This window comes from Physcomitrium patens, chromosome 5 (assembly GCF_059467195.1).
Source record: "Physcomitrium patens ecotype Gransden chromosome 5, ASM5946719v1, whole genome shotgun sequence".
Classification (NCBI taxonomy): domain Eukaryota; kingdom Viridiplantae; phylum Streptophyta; class Bryopsida; order Funariales; family Funariaceae; genus Physcomitrium; species Physcomitrium patens.
This window is the reverse complement of record NC_143414.1, coordinates 8,940,178-8,960,283: the sequence shown is the minus strand read 5'-3', so window position 1 is coordinate 8,960,283 and position 20,106 is coordinate 8,940,178. Positions and strand designations below refer to the sequence as shown.

The 20,106-nt window shown below is 41.2% G+C and overlaps 1 protein-coding gene and 1 pseudogene across 1 annotated transcript; one reads left to right on the top strand and one right to left on the bottom strand.

Annotated features, from left to right (window-relative positions):
- Positions 1-311: 311 nt before the first annotated feature.
- On the top strand, positions 312-1,094 carry LOC149989262 (putative serine/threonine-protein kinase WNK7 pseudogene; annotated as a pseudogene).
- Positions 1,095-4,593: 3,499 nt separating this feature from the next.
- LOC112282444 (uncharacterized) lies at positions 4,594-19,433 on the bottom strand. The gene is made up of 34 exons (XM_024520025.3): positions 18,901-19,433; positions 18,053-18,226; positions 17,685-17,780; positions 17,351-17,420; positions 16,990-17,126; positions 16,325-16,465; positions 15,961-16,118; positions 15,375-15,543; positions 15,110-15,208; positions 14,775-14,852; positions 14,599-14,658; positions 14,140-14,297; positions 13,807-14,008; positions 13,430-13,552; positions 13,193-13,278; positions 12,987-13,097; positions 12,758-12,826; positions 12,245-12,333; positions 11,924-12,072; positions 11,594-11,743; positions 11,319-11,441; positions 10,979-11,086; positions 10,704-10,811; positions 10,376-10,489; positions 9,950-10,128; positions 9,271-9,796; positions 8,914-9,021; positions 8,663-8,721; positions 8,101-8,509; positions 6,984-7,754; positions 6,459-6,752; positions 5,756-6,355; positions 5,387-5,594; positions 4,594-5,093 (listed from the first exon to the last, which is right to left on the bottom strand). Exons 1-34 carry the CDS (start codon positions 19,069-19,071, stop codon positions 5,011-5,013), a joined length of 6,180 nt encoding a protein of 2,059 aa, XP_024375793.1. The 5' UTR covers positions 19,072-19,433; the 3' UTR covers positions 4,594-5,010.
- Between the last annotated feature and the right edge of the window lie 673 nt (positions 19,434-20,106).

The window sequence follows — 20,106 nt, the reverse complement described above, 5'->3', positions numbered from 1 at the left end:
AAGTTTAGAACCAAGTCTGGTTATTTCCAAATTTTATAACCAAGGGAGGATGTGAAGTTACAACTCCACATACAACTGGAGCTGGGAATGGCCCACGAGGCCGCCCTTCAACCCTAATAATTTGCCGATGCACCACTTTTACTTATAGTGATTTCGGAGTCTCCTTCTCTCTCTAGTGATTGATTGCTCTCTCTCTCTCGCAGGACGGGAGAATGTATGTCTCCGATTCACCTTGCCCGTCTCCGTCTGAAGGAATATTTGATTAATTGACTGGCGTGCCCACTCAGCCAGCCCTCGTCATGCATACGGAGATGGAGATGAAAAGCGGCAACCATGACATCAAACCATCCAACACATGCACTACAGGGAGGTCCTGGGGAGGGGCTCTAGCAAGGTGGTGTACTGAGCATTGGTCAGCCAGCAGGGCTCCGAGGTGGCCTGGAATCGGGTCTCTCTTGGTGCTGACCCCAACCCGTTCCAGGTGCACCAGCTTGAGTACAAAATCTACTTCTTGGAGACGTTGTAGCAAACCCAACATAATCAGCTGCACTGCGGTCTGGGTCGACGACCCCAACATGAAAGTGAACTTCATCATGGAGCTGTTCAGTTCTGGAATCCTAGCAAACTACTACAAGCTGCATAGGAAGCATGTGAAAATGGACACGGTGAAGAGCTGGGTGAGGCAAATTCGGTGTGGGCTGAAGTATTTGCACACTCGAAAGCCGCCCATAGTCCACCGAGACATCAAATGTGACATCTTCATAAATGGGAACACGGGCAAGTTAAAAATAGAAGACATGGGATTTGCCAAAGAAATGAGAGAGGCAAGTCTGGACAGGATCTTGGGAACGCCGAAATTCATGGCGCCAGAGATTCTGGACCGGGACTACAACCTCCTGGTGGATGTGTACGCATTGGGCATGAGAGTGCTGGAGATGATAACCAAGGAGTACCCGTACAAGTACTGCGAGAGCACGTGCGAGATCTTCATGAAAGTTAGGGCTAGGAAGTATTCAGACTTGCTGCAGAAGATCAGCAACCCGCAGGCACGAGCATGCATCATGAGATATGTGGAGAGCATTGTGCGAAAATGACACAAGTGGTTGATGTGGCAGGCCGGCCCTCGCATCTGCTTAGGCCGAGATTCTGCATGCTTGCAGCTGAAGTTAACCATAGCACTCATCGCGCACTTCTTCAAGTTTCATTTAGTACCTGGACAAGAGATAACCTACACCACTACTTTGGTCATGCCCATCAAGAATGGGCTCAAGGTCACTCTCTCCCCTCGGCAGCAATACTGATTTTTCGAATCAACTTCATGAGTATTGCGCAAATTGGAGGTGTCCAGGGATTGCTCATGAAGAAAATTGACATAACATTCATGGAGGAGGAGATCAGCACGTGTTTTTTAGTAATAGCCTTGCAAAGCTCATTATTGCTCTAGGAATGAAGCACCGTAATTGTGTTGGCCCAAGGGAAATAGTGTCTCATAAGATCCAGTGGTAGAATTGATGATACACATCCTGCGTTGTTTTACTGTTGTCGGCGAGAGTTCAAATTCGAATTGAAGGGCCTTAAATCGTTTGGGTTAGCTCGTTTAGGGCATGCACCGACGTCATGTTCAGTTCTGTTTTAAGATGTAAGATTAAGTTTGGCTACCAGTTCCCTCAGTTACGCAATCTGATATGTACAGTGGTACCATCCGCTGGTTGAAATGTTCCATTATTCACGATATATTTATATTTTTCCTTATTTTGCTTCGAACACAAGAACTTTGTGGCTGATCACCACCAATAACCAACGATGTATCCCTGAAGCAACGACCATGTTGTCAGTTTCTATTTAGTTCACTCAACTTTCCACATGTGTTTTGCTTCCTCAGCACCTTCAAGTTGGACGCACCCATTCACCTCCAATCAATCACTGACCAAAATCTTTCATTGTTTCATTCATCAATAAACTCGAGATTGTTCAAGTATATTAGTGCACAACCTAACGATAATTAGCAACAATGGCAATGCCTTGGCGAGAGCTCTCTAAGGGTTGGCGGAGGAGGGGAGCAAGCGGATCAAGAGTTGGTATGTTGGAATGGACAGGGCTGAGGGCACAAGATTCTGGAGTTTTGTTTGGCCCTGTCAATAGTGGAAGTGTTCTTGACCTTCGTAGTCATCACTGTCACCACTACCACCACCATCACCACCATCGCAAGTCTCCTCCTCCACCATCTCCCCCACCTCCCCCACCACCACCTCGTGCAATTTTGAGTAGTTTGGAGCTTTCCAACGCGTTCATTCTCGATCCCCCTATCGCCCCATCCATCCACAAGTACACCACAACAGTTGGCGAATACGTCTCCAAAGTTCATATCATAGTTTCTGTGCCTCCAGATATCCAGGTATAAACATGCACGGTTTTTCAACTTGTCACTCCCATTTGTTTTGATTGTACGAGAATTCTGCTACTTCAATTGGGCTCTCGTCATTGAGGCTATCTCTTATGAAATGAGACAAGTAGGTCATAGTATTAGGTGTCGGCGTCACTTGTCGTTCTCATTTCGGATGGTAGCCTTGGTTGAGTATACAGGGATGTTTTTTGAGGAATTGGTGTATGAAGATCGCTTTCTCGATTTGTATCGAAGCCCGGGAAGTGCATTGAATTCCTGATTATGATTTTAGTTATTTGCAGGCGTATAGGCTCACTGTCAATTCATCGAACCTACTCAGTGGGGAGGAGAGCCCTCCGATTGTCATTGGAAATGGAGAGTGGGTGGACGTAGTGGTAACCATATCAGCACCCAGCCACTCATCAAACCGCTACCTAATCTCTATCTATCGACGTAAGGATTCTAACACTTCTTCTACAAACATTTTCTACATTTCTGGGGTTTCTTATGCTCACTTTCTGCCAAGATGTTTAACGTCAGATAGTGCACGACATCTGTGTAAACAGCATTTCAATTGGGTGTTTTTTGGAGGAAACTGTTGGCGCACGTGTCCCACGATCAGATGTTTCCAACTCACTTGAAACCGCCCAAACTTGATATCAATTAATTGCGGCTTTAAATGACATCAAACGCAACTAGATAACAGCCGAGTGGTACTTTTATATAGATTTTTTGACTCTGATGAACTGATCAATTGCTCGTAGTTTTACAAATGCCTTCACAACATGAAGACCAGCCATTCTTGACTTTTGCACGTAAAAGTACTTTGCACATCAGGTTCTCCGTTTGCTCATGCAAATTTTAGGCACATGGGTACTACGATCAGCGTCCTGTTTGTGATGCAGTTGAGAAGTCAAGTCTCAAGTAGAGAATACTGAAGAAGGTCGTCATCGTGACGCTGGTGATTTTGCTAGTACTGGGCATTCTCTACTTCACCTTTTCTTTCTTAAGAGCCTCACAGTGCCTTCGAAAGTACCGTTGGCCATTTAACGGGCACGCTTATCAACAACTCAACCCAAAACACCGAAATCAACCACATCCTTGACAAGGCAGATCAGAAACTCAAGCCCAACACCATGAGATTTTTGATACAGCAGTCCTTCATGTGGGAAGCTTGAGACCTGCACAACTATCCAAGCCTCTTCTACTTCGCCACAGGTACCTATCTGTAAACAAACTTTTCTGCAGTGGAGCTTAATCTGGCAATTTTCACTAAACTAAGCTCGGGTCGGCTGAGCATACGACCGTTTTCTTCTCCTGGAATACGTGACATTGGTTTCATAGAACGATGCATGGGTAAATATATCTGTGCAATCTCGCCACGATTGTCTGTTCTGAAGGCTCCACAAGCAAGCTTGCCACCATCCCCGTCTTCTCCAACAGGTTTAAGAGTTGAGCAGTGCTTCTAGTGGGTAAGACCTCTACAGTAATCGCATTGTTGCAGGTTTTCAATAGCCATTGTTGTTGAATGCTTGTATCCTTATTACAGAGCATTGCTTGTAAAGCTATGTGATTAGATGAGTAGATCCTGACGTCAGTATTGAATAGTGTCTTATTCACAGGAATCAATTATGAAATTTCATTAAAGTGTAAGCTTTAAAAACTCTCAACAATTACATCAAATTATAAATTTGAATTATATATTTTATTTCAATAAATTATTTTAGGTTGATTCTTAAAAGTCAAAGAAAATTTTGTAAGCTCTGTAAGGATCTGAAATTATGTTTATGATAGTTGCTTACAGTACAAAAACATAAAATACTAATTGAATTAATGTTACTTTATTTTGTTTCCCGTTAAGATTTATAATGTTGAATCCATAATCTTCTTAATGAATACAAAAAGATAATACAAGTATCTTCCATCTAATTTTCTATATTTAAAAAATAAAAATAAAATTTACGATATTGAAACACTAGAGCTGAAAAATGTTCATGTATTATATGTGATATTATTTTAGAATATCAATACATATTAAAATTTTAATACTTATTTCTTTGTGATTAAATATTAATTCAATGCTTCATTTTTTCAGAAGATGAGATATATTTAAGGCTACAAATTTGTATACAACATGTATCTCTTCGCCAAATTGTTATCCAATTTCTCCCACAACTCATACACCAGAAAGTCCAAGAGATAGCCCCAGATAAAAAACCGATGAGTTTTACATGTTTTACATTCTGAAATTTATAAGCACAAAATTAGAACAATGCACAACTCTGACACCTGACGGTGCTAAGTTTCTGTTTACGCATGCTGGGAACTTACCCACATCAAGCGTTACCAGCTTCAGAACTCCTACTGTCTTTGTTGTAATCTTCTGAGGAAAACCCAAACGCCTAAAGGAAGCAAAGATTTCTCGACATTCTTCCACACAATTGCTCAACATCAAAGGGCAGCATGGCGGACAACCACAGTAACACCTTGGCTATGTGAAGTATCCTTTCTTATCTGGAACTACACTCCCAAGCCAGAACAGAACCGGTACATGAGTGGTTCTTCATTTCAGTAATAAACTAAGGTTTGTTGCCGAAGCAGCGAAAGTACCACATTCTTGAATACATTCAACTGATTTCGGGAAAAGCTAAGGCCACGACGCGCTTCAAAGATCTCAATGGACGCTCTAGAAACTCAAAATTTTGAGAAGCTGCCAGAACAAATGCAAGAGGTTCACCATCAGATATTACTCGTGCTTAAAAAATCCACTATATTAACTATAACTCAGTAAATTGAGACTCGCTTAATACCATAAACGAGAAAATTTGCTATCTAATCTGAATTCGAATTCAAGATTAGAATCCAAGATTCGAATTCAAGAACAAAGACAATCTCATAGGAATCGTTAAAGTTTCCACATATTCTCTACCGGGAGAGCTTAAACAAACAAACATGGACTTCACATAGCGCCCCGACTGGAACACACCATTGGATGCAACTGACCTGATAGCAAAGCGCGGAACTCTTTCCCAAAGTCGTCAGATCGTAGAGGATGAGGGGTAAGACCACAACTTCTACATACAGCCACACCGAGGTAAAGAGATTTTTCCAAAATACCGAAGAGAAGTAGACAGACATCTTTTACAGCCTCCTGGATCACTTTCCCTTCTCTTGCGCGTAATATATCTATCAGAACGGCCCCAACTTGATCCTGCGACATGCATATTTCCTTTTTTTTCAATATAGATAAGACACATTGATCAAGACCGCCTAAAGTTACATAGCTTCATATGAATAATTGAAAGATCCAACTAAAATCAAGCAAACACGACGCATCCTTTTTATCACCGGGGCAGCAAATATGTAATGTACCTGTAAGTGATAAAGAACCTCCGGAGCAGGAAGCTGAGGAAAATGGCTGTAATCGATTGCCCCTCTATCCTCAAATCTATCAACTGCATGTCGTACTTGTTTGCAATTGAAGTTGAGAAGAAGAAGCACTAGTCTGTACACATTAATAGCAACAAGATCCGAGTACTCTGTATATGTAACGCTGGAGGTAATAGATGGAAGGCTCCCACTTGTAATTAGACCTGACCCTGATAATGAAGAGCTAGACCTTGTGGGAGAAGCGGCTGCTGCCTGAGGTGCAACCTTGGGAGGAGGAGAGGCTGCTCCGTTACTCTCTTTCACTGTAGAGCCTTTGGCACACAGTGCAAACCACCCGGCACAGCTTCCTACAAAAGACGGTCTGCCGTGAGCAATAATTTCTTCCTTTTGTACTGGATGGCACTGGATGCCTACATGGAAGCTATGATAGACTCCAGATCGAACTAAACCCTCTCTGGCAATGTATGCCAACAGGTGCAAACTCATCTCTTCAAATTCAGTAATAGATTCTGGTAACGTCCGCCCCCATGTCAGTTGGTGATTTGCAAGCTCACATATCAAAGACATCACGTGCTGCACTTCCTGCATTCAATACACGGGTCAAATCCCGAGTAAAACTCCAAAATCAGAATGAAAACAGAAATAAATGTATTCTTTGCAGTCAGATAATTATGTATGATCATACCTGCAATGCCGAGATAGTTGTTCTTGGCTGTTGCAGCTTTGCCTTTTTCCTGCCTTGAGTATCCAACCCAGGAACTGGTGCCCGTAAAGATGACAGTAATAACTCTTTCAACGCAGCAACATAAGTGAATGCGCTTTCTACCAGTGATCCCCCAAGAATTTTCTCACCCCCCGAACGTATAAGAGCTGTAACAACAGCCAACTGCAGCCTCCACATGTGTCCTTCTGAAGGCTGGTCTCGATTAGGCCATACACTAAAAGGGCCTTCCATGCTGCTTGAAATAACCTTGTTGTCCTGAGCGTTTCACAAAATTACACTTACTGAGTACAGTAGAGGAAAACCGAACAAACCAAAAAAGAAAGCAAGAAGAGATTAGTTTTTCTGCATCATTTTCAGGGTGGTTTTTAAAAGGTTGATTACAGCACGATATGCAACCACAAACAATAGCCATCATTGTAACCAAAATGTTCAATTGTGATCAACGTTCTTACGAACTTTATGCAAGACGGGAATGGGTGAACCCACCTGCAATTGCTTACTCAAAGTGAGAAGATGAGAAAAGATTCCTGTATTTTGCAGCATCTCTGCGCCCACTCTCATGCGGGCAAGTGAGAGGCATATATTCAATGCAACCCTCGGAGATTCACTGTTTACATCTGCATGTATCCTTCTAATAAGAGATTGAGTTGGAAAGTGATTCTGCAGAATCGGCATCCAAGTAGTTGGTGCAATAAAACCCTTAATTAAGAGGTTTATTCCTGCAAGTGCAAGATTAGCGTACAAAGGGTGTTCAACGGCAGTGCATAGACCAGGGAGAAAACCAAGTCCCATCAGAGTGACATCTGAGAAGGCATCGCCCATCTCATGACCGCCTTCAATCGTCCTCTCCTCAGCATTTTCTGCAGTGCTTCCATTTTGAGTGTAAATAACTTCCAAGGCTATTATAAAGGCTCCTAATAGCTCTTTCACTAGCTCCTCGCCTTGCTGCAGAAAGTCTACATGAGAATCTAACTGGAGTTTCAGACAGCCAACAGTAGTCCGAACGATCTTTGCACAAACAGCCCACAACCGAAGTTTTCGTGATGAAGAAGGGGTGACACGGTTCCACAGCCAACGCGCAAATATCAGGAGCAAATGTGCTTGCATGGCCATGAATGTAGGCAAAAGGTTTGATGTGTCTTTTGCAAGTCCAATGGCTACCACTGCTGACTCTAGTGCCTCACAAAGATCCTCAGTACATCGATACACGTCTTCATCATTCCACTCAAGTTCAGATGCAACTGCTTCGCTTCGGACCTGTTAGAGAAACGTAGCCAACGTAAGTATAAGAGAGAAATAAAAAAGACAAAAAAATAACTAGACCGGGACATTAAACGACATGAATTTTAGGATGACGTAGAAATATTAAGGCTTTGAACTGGTCCAAGTCGATCAATGGCTGAGCACTATTAGTCCAAGTAAATATGAAAAGAACAACGTCGTTGCCTTTGTTCATATGCTACATGTTGGAACATGCACAACATTTGAGCCGAAGCAAAATTCAGATCAAGCATATGTTTCTAATTTAAAACACTTTGTGTTGTGCTAAAACATTGCCACTTCGTACTGACATTAAGACAAGGCTGAGATATAAAAAACTTACTCCTTGCTTATCGAAGATACACACTGTAACCACAGCTGCCCACGCTCTGAGAGCAGACAGCTGCGAGTGTCCCAAGCTAGCCATGGTATTCGCTTGTTCCAAATAGCTAATGGATCTTTCTACTACAGAAGGCGGCAAGATGGCTGTTTCCGTCTGGGACCACCACTCAAGACCTAACTCGGATTCTAAGGCCTTAGTATCATACACATATCCGTTTCCGTATGCAGGATGCAGCCCTTCTAAAATTGGGAATTTACCAATTGAACCCAGAAGTTCCATTTCTTTTGTCAACAGAAATGCCGCTATCCGCTGAAAAGGTCCAGTCGGTAATGGCCTGCCCCCTACTATCTCTCCTTGTAAATGATGATAAAGATCACTCATAAGCATGACCTGCAGCTGGTTTCCATGACTGAAGAATGGAAGCAATTCAGTTCCAAGATTTCAACTAACTTCAACAGAAAAGAAGCAATCAGAATTATATGAACTTCGCCGTATCTTGAAACATGTCTAACAGAACTAAGAAATTGTAATCTTCACCCAAGAGAAACAAATCGAACCATACCTGTAACCTCGTGCGGTGTACTGTACTACAAGTTCTTCAAATGATGAGAGTTGAAACACCTACAGCTCAAACAATGACGAATGTAATACTTAAATAAATCTGGTTTTAGTAATACCATCACGAAATTCTCAAAACATTCGCAATTTATAGTTGGACGTATCTATATCAGAACTCCACACTACACAATATGCATGACTAATCAGAAACATGACCAAATAGCTCAGAGAAATTATGTTAAGTGCAAACCGTACCTGTGTCATGGTCTGTCGCAAGCGCTCAAGAAGAGCAGCACTAATGCCTCTAACATCCCCAGCTAAAACCTTTCTCATCATACCCACAATCAGCACTCGTGCTTCCGCCTGCGGAAATACGATCCATCAATTCCAGTTCTTAACAGAAATCTTCAGTCTATTGGCAAGCACTACACAAATGGGCACATGCTCAGACAATAAAAATATCATTAAAAACATAACACAACCACGACAAATATATCATTAACATCCACGAGAAATAATGGAAACAAGCCCAACAACGATTACGTGTCTCAATAAAACAAACTGATAATTATGTCACAGCATGGAAGAACAAAGCAGGCTATAGAAAAGTACCTTGGCCCTAAGAATAACTTCTTGATCATAAGAACAAAATGTATATGATTTGAGTATGCTGCTCGTAACTGATTTTTTGGCCCATTCGTTGATTATCTCAAATGCACCAGATTTTGAGGAAGGGAGCTTCGCAATAGAGCTTGTATCGCTCCCGACGGTCGCGCTCTCTCCACTTGACGATTTATTGTTGCTTTGTGAAAGACCACTAGTAGTAGGTTCATTGCTTGTTGGGTAAAGCAGACACTTTTGTAGAAACACGTCACAGGCCATAATTGTTAAAATTGACGCTTCACATCTATATCTAAATGCTTGCAATAGGATTTCATGTTTATTTAGGTCGCCCGTATTTTGATGAAGAGTAGGAATTGGACTAGTAGTCAATCCACTTATGAATGACAGACCAGAAGCTAGGTTTCTCCAAAAATTTGGTTTCTGGCGAAGTGTCTCAATAATGCGAAGGTATTCAATGCCCTCTTGCCATATTGAGGCTAAAAGAAAAAGCACTCTCGATAGCATCTGTGGGTGGCTGTGGAAAAAAACAACAATAGGAAACAAGCGATGAGAAATATACAATTCAAGCGGTATTCCTGGACATAAAGAGCAGCTGCTTTATTATCGACGTTTCCTAATCTCTGAACAAGGAAAGATAATTGGAAAAAAATAAAAATAAGTAGCATACCTTTTAACAAGTTCATTAGATTTGAGAATTGTTTTCCATAGCACATCAAGTACTCCGCTTGAATGATCTGCAGATGAAGGACCAGAGTGTGCCGACTGTGCCGCGGAGAGATCGCCAGTTACTCGAATAGTTGACAGAGACTGTTCGGCTGGAAATAAAAACAGTGCCACTAGGGACGGCTGCCAGTTCCCACAATCATGTCAGCACCATCCACGAAGAATGCATCAATTACAAAAATGTAAGGGTTCTTAACACCCAAAATTCACCCACCAGAATCATGCGTCAAGCTGTGTCTCAGTGGCCCGTATGATAAGTTTGCCAAGATAATCTCAGTTTCTTTACTCAAGCGCAATTAATAATTGAAAGATGCAAGTGCGTGATTGTCACATGCGATAGATTATAAACGATACTCGAACATCCACTTACTTGCCATTTTACTGCAGTAGTTAAGAGCTCAATTATTGCGATAAACAACTCCTGATGGGACACCCAGCCTTCTTCCGACAAAAATTGACATATTACATTGCGCAAAACCTTCCTCTACAAGTGAATCGAGAATAATTTGTCAGACTAGAATAAAAATGCAGGTAAACATATATAAGGGAATCTTAAACGACACGCTATGCGACATTTCACTCCACTCGGTCACCCCACAATCTACAGATATAACAAACAGTTGGGTAGTAGTTAAAGTAAAACATCTACAAAACTAGGAAGCACCTTCAAAATGTGAAGGTTTGGAAAGATAACTTACTTGGTCAGGAGAAGAAATGTAGCTCGCTATGCTGACCGAATGAGGCCGTGCTTTCTGAGCTGAAACGCAGAGGCTGGTGAGAGCCCTTACACTTGCTAATTGCATGTCCTGAAAGCTCAGTGAGCAGTCCTAGATTAGGCATAAAGAACAAATATGTACATCATGAACCGAGGCGCTAGACTGACGAAGATATCACCAGCTATGATAGACGGTATTATGACAACAGACTCCAGTTTTAGAAACGGCACGGAAAACAGATCACCAATAGTTCATACCGCATTGCGAGAGAAACTTAAGAATGAAGCAATTATTGCAACTACAGGCAGAGGGCCAGCAAACTTCCGCAAAAGAGACTGCTCCAACAGTGACATTCCTGGATAATCCTGAACCATCATAGAAGAAACGTTAAGAAACACTTTCAGAGCTATGGCATAAAGGTTAGCTGTCCAGCAAAAAACTAAAATATAAAAGGCACACCTTTGTGAAGGGAATGTATTTGTAGGAAGCGTAAACACAAAATTACTTGCTGCTACTGCGCTGCTTGACACTGCAGCATGGTGTTCCAGCAACCTCGCTATCAAACAATACATTTTCAATTTAGGAGAAGGGACTCACTTTTGATGCAGGGCCAACAGTCGCATCAAGAAGGACATGGTGCAGAAGTAAAAGAACTGTATGTAGGGCATACTGTACCCATTCCAGTTCTCTGGGTCTCACTGATCGATTGTAGTGCAGCTCCTGCAGTAGATAAACATAAGTGACTGTAAAAAACTTTACGAATTCGCACCAACACGTTTCATGATATTTAATTGCGCAGTGAAGCTGAACACATGCCACGACTCAACACATTCGAAAACATTTACAAAGTAAATGTATAGAATTGTACTCACCTCTAAAGTTGAACCTATGGACAAAATTTGGAAAATGAAATCTTGGATAATAGAGTCGAAGAGAAAAGTTTCTAGCAACACCCTTCGTAAGTTCCCAGTTGACACTCTTGATGATGTTCCTGTCAGTACTGACAAGCTAACCTGCAATGTCTGCATTGTCAACTCTAAATGTCAGGTACCCAGACTTCAGTAATATCCAATGGCTTGCATCATCTTATGGTATGCACGCCTCTCATTTTCTGTGTTTGGTGTATTTGTACAGGAACATTTTTCTTTGCTACTAAAAACGATGCACTTGCATAAATCACCTAGTAAATCCTGCAAGAACACCTGAGTAGTGATCTGCCACCGTTGATGAGGTTGTTGGTATTTCCAGTTTCCATGGTTCAGAAGTAGCTCCCGCACCATATACATGACGAGAGAAGATAACATTTCGGATTCAACACCTTTCTCAACTATTGTTTTGGTAAAACCAAGGGCTGGCACACATTAAAATAATCAAAATTTAATAATTGCCCAACCTTGTAATAAAGAAAGCTTAAACCTTGGTCAACTACTAGAATCAGGAAACTTCATGAAAAAGAAAAACAAAATTCTGAAGCATGGGAAATCACCAACGTAAATCACAACGATGACTTGAGAAACCAGTACCAGCCAGAGCAAGAGGGTAGTCTCCAATACTCGGCTCTACTTTCTGCAGAAGCATTTGAAGAAGACTTCCAGTAGAGACCCACTCGCCACTGCAATAAACCCAAAATCCTCATTGGAAGAATCCAAGTTCAACAACTATCGCATAACTTAAGTGCTGTGAAAAAGATAAAATGTGGCAGCATAGTACAGCCGAAACAAATAGCAATAGGTTCCTCTTTGCGTGCTGTGACTTTTGGTTCCAGAATCAGAATTTGATGCACGGGTACAATTCTGATAACTGTTAGGGGTGAAGATTAAAAGCTATCAAAGCTTTGGATGAATCAGGAAAAATTAGAACTTGAAATTTACCTTGACTAAGATAATGTCTCTACATAGGAGCACAGAACAAGAAAACATCAGAGGGAAAGAGATATTGCACATTTATGAAACGCAACACATATGCCCAACGTCAAAGCATTTAACTATGAATTAAACCAGGACCAAAACCAGGTGTGAAAGTTGTAATAATGTTACCCAATGGAGCTGCCAAACGGCTGAAGAAGACTCGTTCTCCCAAGCTCCTCCATTACTTGCTCAGGCGAGCTGAACACACAATTCAATGATAAATAGTTTCTTACCACTAACTAAATTTAGAACTTCAGGATAATATTACATTGTGACTCAGAATTGGACAAATCGCCGTGCCACTCGCCGCCATCAGAGGTTGAAAATGAAACGATGGACCAAGATATCAGTTACTTACCAAAGCGCGAAAGAACCAAGTATATGCATGCAGGAGGACAACATGACATAATTACCACGACTTTGAGCCAATCCGTTGATTATGGCACAAATCATAGCCACAACATCAATTCTGCGCGTCACCAATACTTCTCGATTAGTCATCCCACTTCAATCAACCAATGGGGTGCTTAAGAATAAAAAACTTGAGATTGAGAGTTTCCACACCTCAGAAAATCCTCCATGCGTCCATCACGGCGGGCAGTCACAGTTGCCACGGCACCATCCAGGTCCAACAACAACTGAGCTAGAACCTAAAATACCAGGAAATACCGAGAGGTTAATGAGCTTAAAGTTATACTCCCGTCATTAAAAGTACATTCTATTTTCGGTAAATAGGATTCCAGGGAGAATCTTAATATTCTTCAAAATTAACCAAGCCCGAAGATAGTAGGATTGTCGTACCTTGTTAGAAGAGAGCATTTGTTGCAACAGATCAAGGCTAGCATGGACCTCTTCCAACAGGTAACCAGAGGCTGAACGTTGCAGCATGCGTAGCAGAAGAATCAGAATACCACTGTGTTCGCACTGCACTCCCCAAGGAGCAATTCGAAAACAGAAAACCAGAAATTGACTGAGTACTTTAAGAGGACACTCTTTGCTCCAATTGAAGTACAAGACGAAATAAAGCGATAAGAAAAGTAATAAGAACAATAAATTGCAAATTCGAAAGTTAACAAAATCGGTACGATATCCAAAAGGTACTAATACAGAGGCCCAGAGAAACATACGCCCGAACCATTGATTGAACCCAGCTACCGTCAAAAGAAAATAGTCTTTACCTCCCAATGGACAAGACTGACACGTCCATCAATGACTCTCGAGATGCGTCCGTAAGTGCCCCGAGGAATCATTAGACCAGGGGCACCAGGAACTAGAAGAGTAACATTTGTCTGCAAAACACTCCCCTTTTCGCACATAACTGCTCCCTCCGGATGCTGGTAAAGGGAGGTAACTTTTACCATCTTGTAGAGAAAATCGTATCTGCAAAGAATATATATAGATACAAAGAAGTTAAGGGCATACTACTCAAAAAAAAGCAGTACTCAGATATCAAAACTACATTATTGAAAATAGCAACTCGCGAAAGTAAAATGGACAATTAGTACACTTACACACATTCAGCTGGCCATGGTCCTTTGCATTGGGCAGCCAACAGCCGCACTAGCGACAAAGTTTGGTAAGGGAAATCCTCCCGTAGCGTGAATAATAAATTTCGAATGGGCCCATCAATTACACTATCACGATCCCATAGCTCTAAGCAAAGAGATTCCTGTATGACAAGGAGACAGAATTTCATCTCATTCATATTAAGCTGAATCACTAATCATCAACCAATGATGAGAAAGTGTGTTCTACTTCCTCTGACTAGATAACAAATCTACTTCCCGCTTCTGTAAAAAACTAAAAAGCAAACAATTTAAGCCACGGTTTAGGCTAAGGCATAAAAACAATAAAGATTATACAGGTAAAATATGTCTGACAACGAACCACCAAATCAGGCTAATTAGGGAGGTCGAACAATCAGAGTTACGTCATCTGAGTTGGAGAGAGCAAAACAAGACATCACTAACCTGACCACGATAAATTTCGCAAAAAATATTGATGAGGATGTCGTAGCCTTCGTAATCCATCTGCGTAGAAAATAAAAATAAAAAATCATTCTTCCATGTTCCACAGGTCCATACCAGGTGAAGAGACCTTGAACTACTACCTAGAAATTATAAAATATTAAAACCTTAGAAAATACCCGGGTTGCAGAATCGAACGCTGCAAGAAATGCTGCAGCCAATGTTTTCACGACACTTTTATATCCACCCACTTGCACCTGTATAAAACCAGAAACTATAAGCGAATGATTTAACCAGTATTCAAACATGAAGTTTGAAGACGCATGGACGAGCAAAACGTTTACAGCACACCGCATAGGTGATCAGATTCATCTTCCAACAATTAAATACGACAAATAAAATTCCACTGCCAAGACACACAGATACGATACACACGAGCTCTGGTAAAGTTTGCGAAGGTGGCGCAGACTGTCAAAATACCGGCCAGAAGCTTTAAAGTTAAATAATAACTTACATCTGATTCTTGAAAGGAGTCACTTCGGAGCATTTCCAGCAGATAACTGTATGCTCCACCATCATATGCCTGCCGAACGCATGCAGAAAGATCCATTTCCTGACAAACCAGGATAAACTTAAGCGTCAAGGGAGGCATACCAATTCACCGTTGTTTATTGCAACCAAATTGGAGTCGAACTCGGTTAAAATCATCAAATCCAACATCGAGGCTTCAATACGCCTGACTAGTTGATGTCAGTATTATGCAGGTACTGATTGCACACCTGAAAAGGAGCTTGATCACCAGATACTGGCAGGAAGGATACAAGGCAGAGGAAGGTAGCCCAGCCCAACAGAAGAGGTGCATACTCTGGGGCTTCTGATGTGTCGAGATTGCCGATTATACCATCCAGCTCCTGAACCTCTGCCACAGAGAATGTGTGTCCGCCCTGGCTGTTTAAAACCCCACGGTTAAATTCTTGGGAATGTATGGAGACCTATTCTAAATCACTAACCACATACTGTTGCCAAAACTATGCCTTCTTAACTAAATTGTAGAATCCAGAAAGCTGAAGTTAATACTATTGCTCAATAAGAATATGGGGTACTGAATCGAGAAAAGATTATTTATGATATCATGTTAAACCTGGGCGTAAAAACTATAAATACTCAACCACAAGACTTTAATAATTAAAAGAAAAAATAAATCTCTGTAATGCAACAAGACAATTTTTGTTCCTTCCTATTAATTAAATAGGAGGAAAAAAATTGCTCGTCTTCGACTAAGACTTAAATGCATCAACTAGAGATTCCCATGTGCCTTGAAAGAACAAGAAATATAAAATGTGTTTTATGTGATGAAGTGGCAACCTGAAAGGCGTTTCATCATGAACCATTAACAACAAATTCTCAAGGTCTAAAGCTTCAATCAGGATAAGCACTGCTTGCTGTCGTACATGCGCAACGCATCTCGCTGCTTCTGTAGAAAACACAAGCCTTTCACCGTGCCCGCTTCCAAAGACGGTGCCCTGCATAACTCAGAATGATCAGCTCAGAACTACGAACAGAGAGGACGCAACAAGTAAAGTATAAGCCGAAAATACAATCACCATACCTAGCGATCTATAACTAGGATGAATGAGGTGCTTACTAAATTATACCTTAAATACTCCACGCATAAAACTCAAATCTCCAAGATATTGGAGCAAAGTCAACTCGTATTAGAAAAGCATACCTGAAAGCAACTTAGCAGCTCCTTAAATCGAGCTGCTTTGCAAGAATTCAATGGTTCGTAGTACAAAAGAAAGAGAACGTCAAGTAGCAAACTTTGTTCCAAAACGGTCTCTTCAGCCCAAAACACTGTGTATTCTCGATCCTGAGTCATCAAGCTCCTGGTCAGCAAATGAGTTTCCATCCTCGTAGAACAAATTCATCTATGCTAGGATACTTATACATAAAGAACTCAACGCGGAATGACGATGCATTAAGTAGTCCTACAATAGAGGCTACCCCTGAACCTGATTGAAGGACCTCATAGAAAACTAACAAAAATCCTAAACCTTGAACAAAAAATCCAACAATGCATGCAGACCGTCCCCAAAATCGTCTACAACGATTGAGGCTATAAGCTACTCACCCCCTCCCCCCCCCCCAAAGAAAAATATTCTACTATTGCTCCCTCTTGCAAATAATCCGGCTAGTACTAGGAAGTTTTCATAAGTTATCTCACGTAAATGCAGATGACAAATTCGCAATCATAGATACTTCATTAAGATGCTGCTTTTGAAATTCCAGAGATCCCAGATTCATCATTTCGAGCAGTCCGAGCAGGGTGTAATCATCTTTGTCACATGTAATAAAAGCAATGTGAGGGACCAAACAGACAAGCAAGGGCCTTACTAAATGCTGGGGCTGTACAACGGCCAAGCGGTCTTTTAAGTTGGCAAGTGTCTTATCCTCAAAACCATCTTCTAATAGTTGCTTAACCTCCAAGCACATAGCCTTGTAGGAGCTCAGCGATTCACCTTCATCCGCCACTGTGGATGCACAAACAAAAATTACTTGGAAATGCTGAGAAAACCATGTCGTTAGCATACATATGTTAGCAGCTAGAATCCAACAACCACGCACTTCCAAGTATGGAGACGCACTATAGGTGCCTAACAGCGTGTCTGTAGGATACAACGACAGACAAAATAAAACCGAAAAGAAAACACGAGGAATCTTTGGACAATTTCAAAACACTCTACACCGAACATACTTTGAAACGTAAGCAACAGCTGACAACTCTTCAGCAGACATTGGCGCTCCACATAGTAATACAAAGTTATCTGCACTCATCATCAATAAAGAAAAACGCTAGATCAACTTAAGGTTAATCATATGCGACCTGATTTAAATTTGTTGAAAACAAAAACTGATACAACAAAACTTGTGATTTCCAAATAAGTGATCCCGTTTACAACATAAAAATTCTGTTATAAGCTGACTGAACACTAGACTGTAGTAGGTCAAAGAAAAGAAAGGTCTGCAACCTACACAGTCTCTAATGCGCTTCCTAGAATCAGACATAGTAATCATTTGAAGCTACTCACAGCTTGTAAAAATGCTCTGTCGGCAGAAAATGGCACCAGCGCCCCCGACTCTATATGCCTGGACAGCAATATATAAGCTTGCACTTCATCCAGGACCTGTATTAAAACCACCGCAAATCATGATAACCCTTGTTGACATGCGTGTAGAGACCCAAGAGCTACAAAGAGAACAGATATCGACAAGCTTAGTTCACAGCTACACTACCAACATTTATAACTATCCAATAACATCACACCAATATCTTTTGCATGAGAATGAAAAGTAGGAACTGCACTCCTCCATGAAAAACTATCGCTACAATAATCAGAGAAAGCTTGAACTTGTAGAGCCACTAAGGGAAATTCGTCTTGCAGGTGAGGAGACAAACCAGGTGAGTGCTGACTTGGAGAGCAATATCTCTCAACTCGGGTTTAATCTCCAGAGAATGGCTGCCCACATCAATGCGGGATGATGCAAGAGCGCTTTTTGATGCTTCATTCGGCGGCTTGAAAGATAACAGGGTGTTCAAAAGCCACCCATGATTTGCTTTCAGCTTTTCAACCTGCAAAATTAGACAATAACAGGAAATTGTCAAGTTTACGAAATAGTTCGACCTTCAGAAACAGCTATAAATGTTGCCAAAAACTCAAGCAATTTCATAGAACCAGTTACAAGTAGGTGATATTTAAATAGTGAAAGTATATAGCCTGATTTTCAAATGTTGCAGCTAAATCACACACTTCAAATCCAACAGCGTGGAAGTTATATATTTCTACAGATCATAATTGCCAACAGTCAAATTCGCACACACAACCACCCAATGATTTATAATACTTCATCAGATGCTTGTTTGATACTGCATTCCACTTGAACAACTCCACCCGCTTCCCAACTCAAATCCAGTACATACTGGAGTATAGGGTTCAGGGTTTAAGTAATCGGGTCTACATTCTCAAAACCTAAGTCAAGCAATATTGCACAAGTGTTTTACTGGTCTTGCGTCCTTTTTAATACTCAAATGTGACTGGTGACAAAAATTCGACAAAGGAGTGCTCTTGCGTATTGGAGAGGGCAGCCACTGCAGCACTAGCTGATAACCTCTTCGATCGCAACCATGAAGGTCAAAAAGAAATCAAACCATGTTTTCATGACTTAGATCGAATCAATGACGAGCGATACTCTGACCAGCGATCCCCTCACAAGCGTTTCAGAATTTAGGGCATTTGCAAAACTCACCAACTGAGCTTCGCCCTCGGAATTACCCCTTTCCACGCCCACTGTCCCGTGTGCATCAACTAAGCCACAGTTGTCCAACTCGTAAAACACCGTAGTGTGAGGTTCCCACCATAGCTCTCCACTCACCGCTTTCGAAGCTGCTTGCTCAATAGCCCTTGCAACACTCGCCATTGCTCCCCGATAACAGCTCCTTGGGAGAAGCCTCAATCCAAATCCCCTCTCACTCCATCAAACACCCTCTCTCACTCGCACCGTCACGGTGATTGACTAAACCTACCTTTTTACCTACCTATCTACCTTTCTTTCTCCCAAGCTTCTGAATCCAACCTACCGCCACAACAGTCAACACAGCTCCAAATTATCATGGAATGCGAACAATGCGAGAGAACTACAGCCTCACGACGCAAACCAGGAACCAAACCCTATTTCGGTTACCCCTCTCCCTCTCCCTCTCGCTCTCTCACACTCACACACTCACTCACTCACTCCCTTACTTCCTTGCTGCCTGGCTGGTCTGGTTGTGAAATCTAAGAATGGCGCAACTCAACTCAACGCAACTCAAACGAGTAGTCATGGTCAGAAATTAGAAATAATCTGTCTGTCGAAGGAAAAGGAAACGAAAGGAAAGGCTCAAGGGTGAGTGAGATGCAACGCCCCCCGTTTCGACCCCAACACAAAGAGCGGGGAAGGAAGGAATTTCAATACTCTACAACTCAGGAGTACGTTAGTTGTACTTGTGTATTATGTTGCAAGAAAGTTTTGTAAATTGAAGGCTTTCTAAAAGACTTACAAATCAAGGTATTAGAGAAAGCTTCTTGCAATACTAATAATAGTTATAATAATAAACATCATGCAAAACTTGTTGAATAAACTACCAATTAGTTAATATAACTTATTTTTTATACTTTCTTATGAGAATATGTAAAATTTTATTTATTTTTATTCCAAATAATAAGTACGAGAAAATAAGTGATTTTTCAAATTATTTGAAAGTCTATGTATGTAACAAAACTTTGATACCAAATTAATATCATTTCATTCAAAAGCAGTCATTTTGTATAATTTCAAGATATTTAACATTTATTATTATGTTGATTGCTACAAAAACATTAAGGATGAATTGTAAATCCCCTAATTATAATGCCATGACAACATTATCAGTAGTAAATAAATGTTTTTTTTTTTTTTTTTTTCCACAAAACCACT

Bases quoted from the DNA above. Each gene is read 5' to 3' on its own strand.
- LOC112282444 (XM_024520025.3), bottom strand. From the start codon at position 19,071: ATGGCGAGTGTTGCAAGGGCTATTGAGCAAGCAGCTTCGAAAGCGGTG. The intron at 15,209-15,374 runs GTGTGCAATCAG...CTGGTTTGTCAG, and splicing joins GTGATCAAGCTCCTTTTCAG to GAAATGGATCTTTCTGCATG. The intron at 12,827-12,986 runs GTAAGTAACTGA...TTGTGTGTTCAG, and splicing joins CTTGGTTCTTTCGCGCTTTG to CTCGCCTGAGCAAGTAATGG.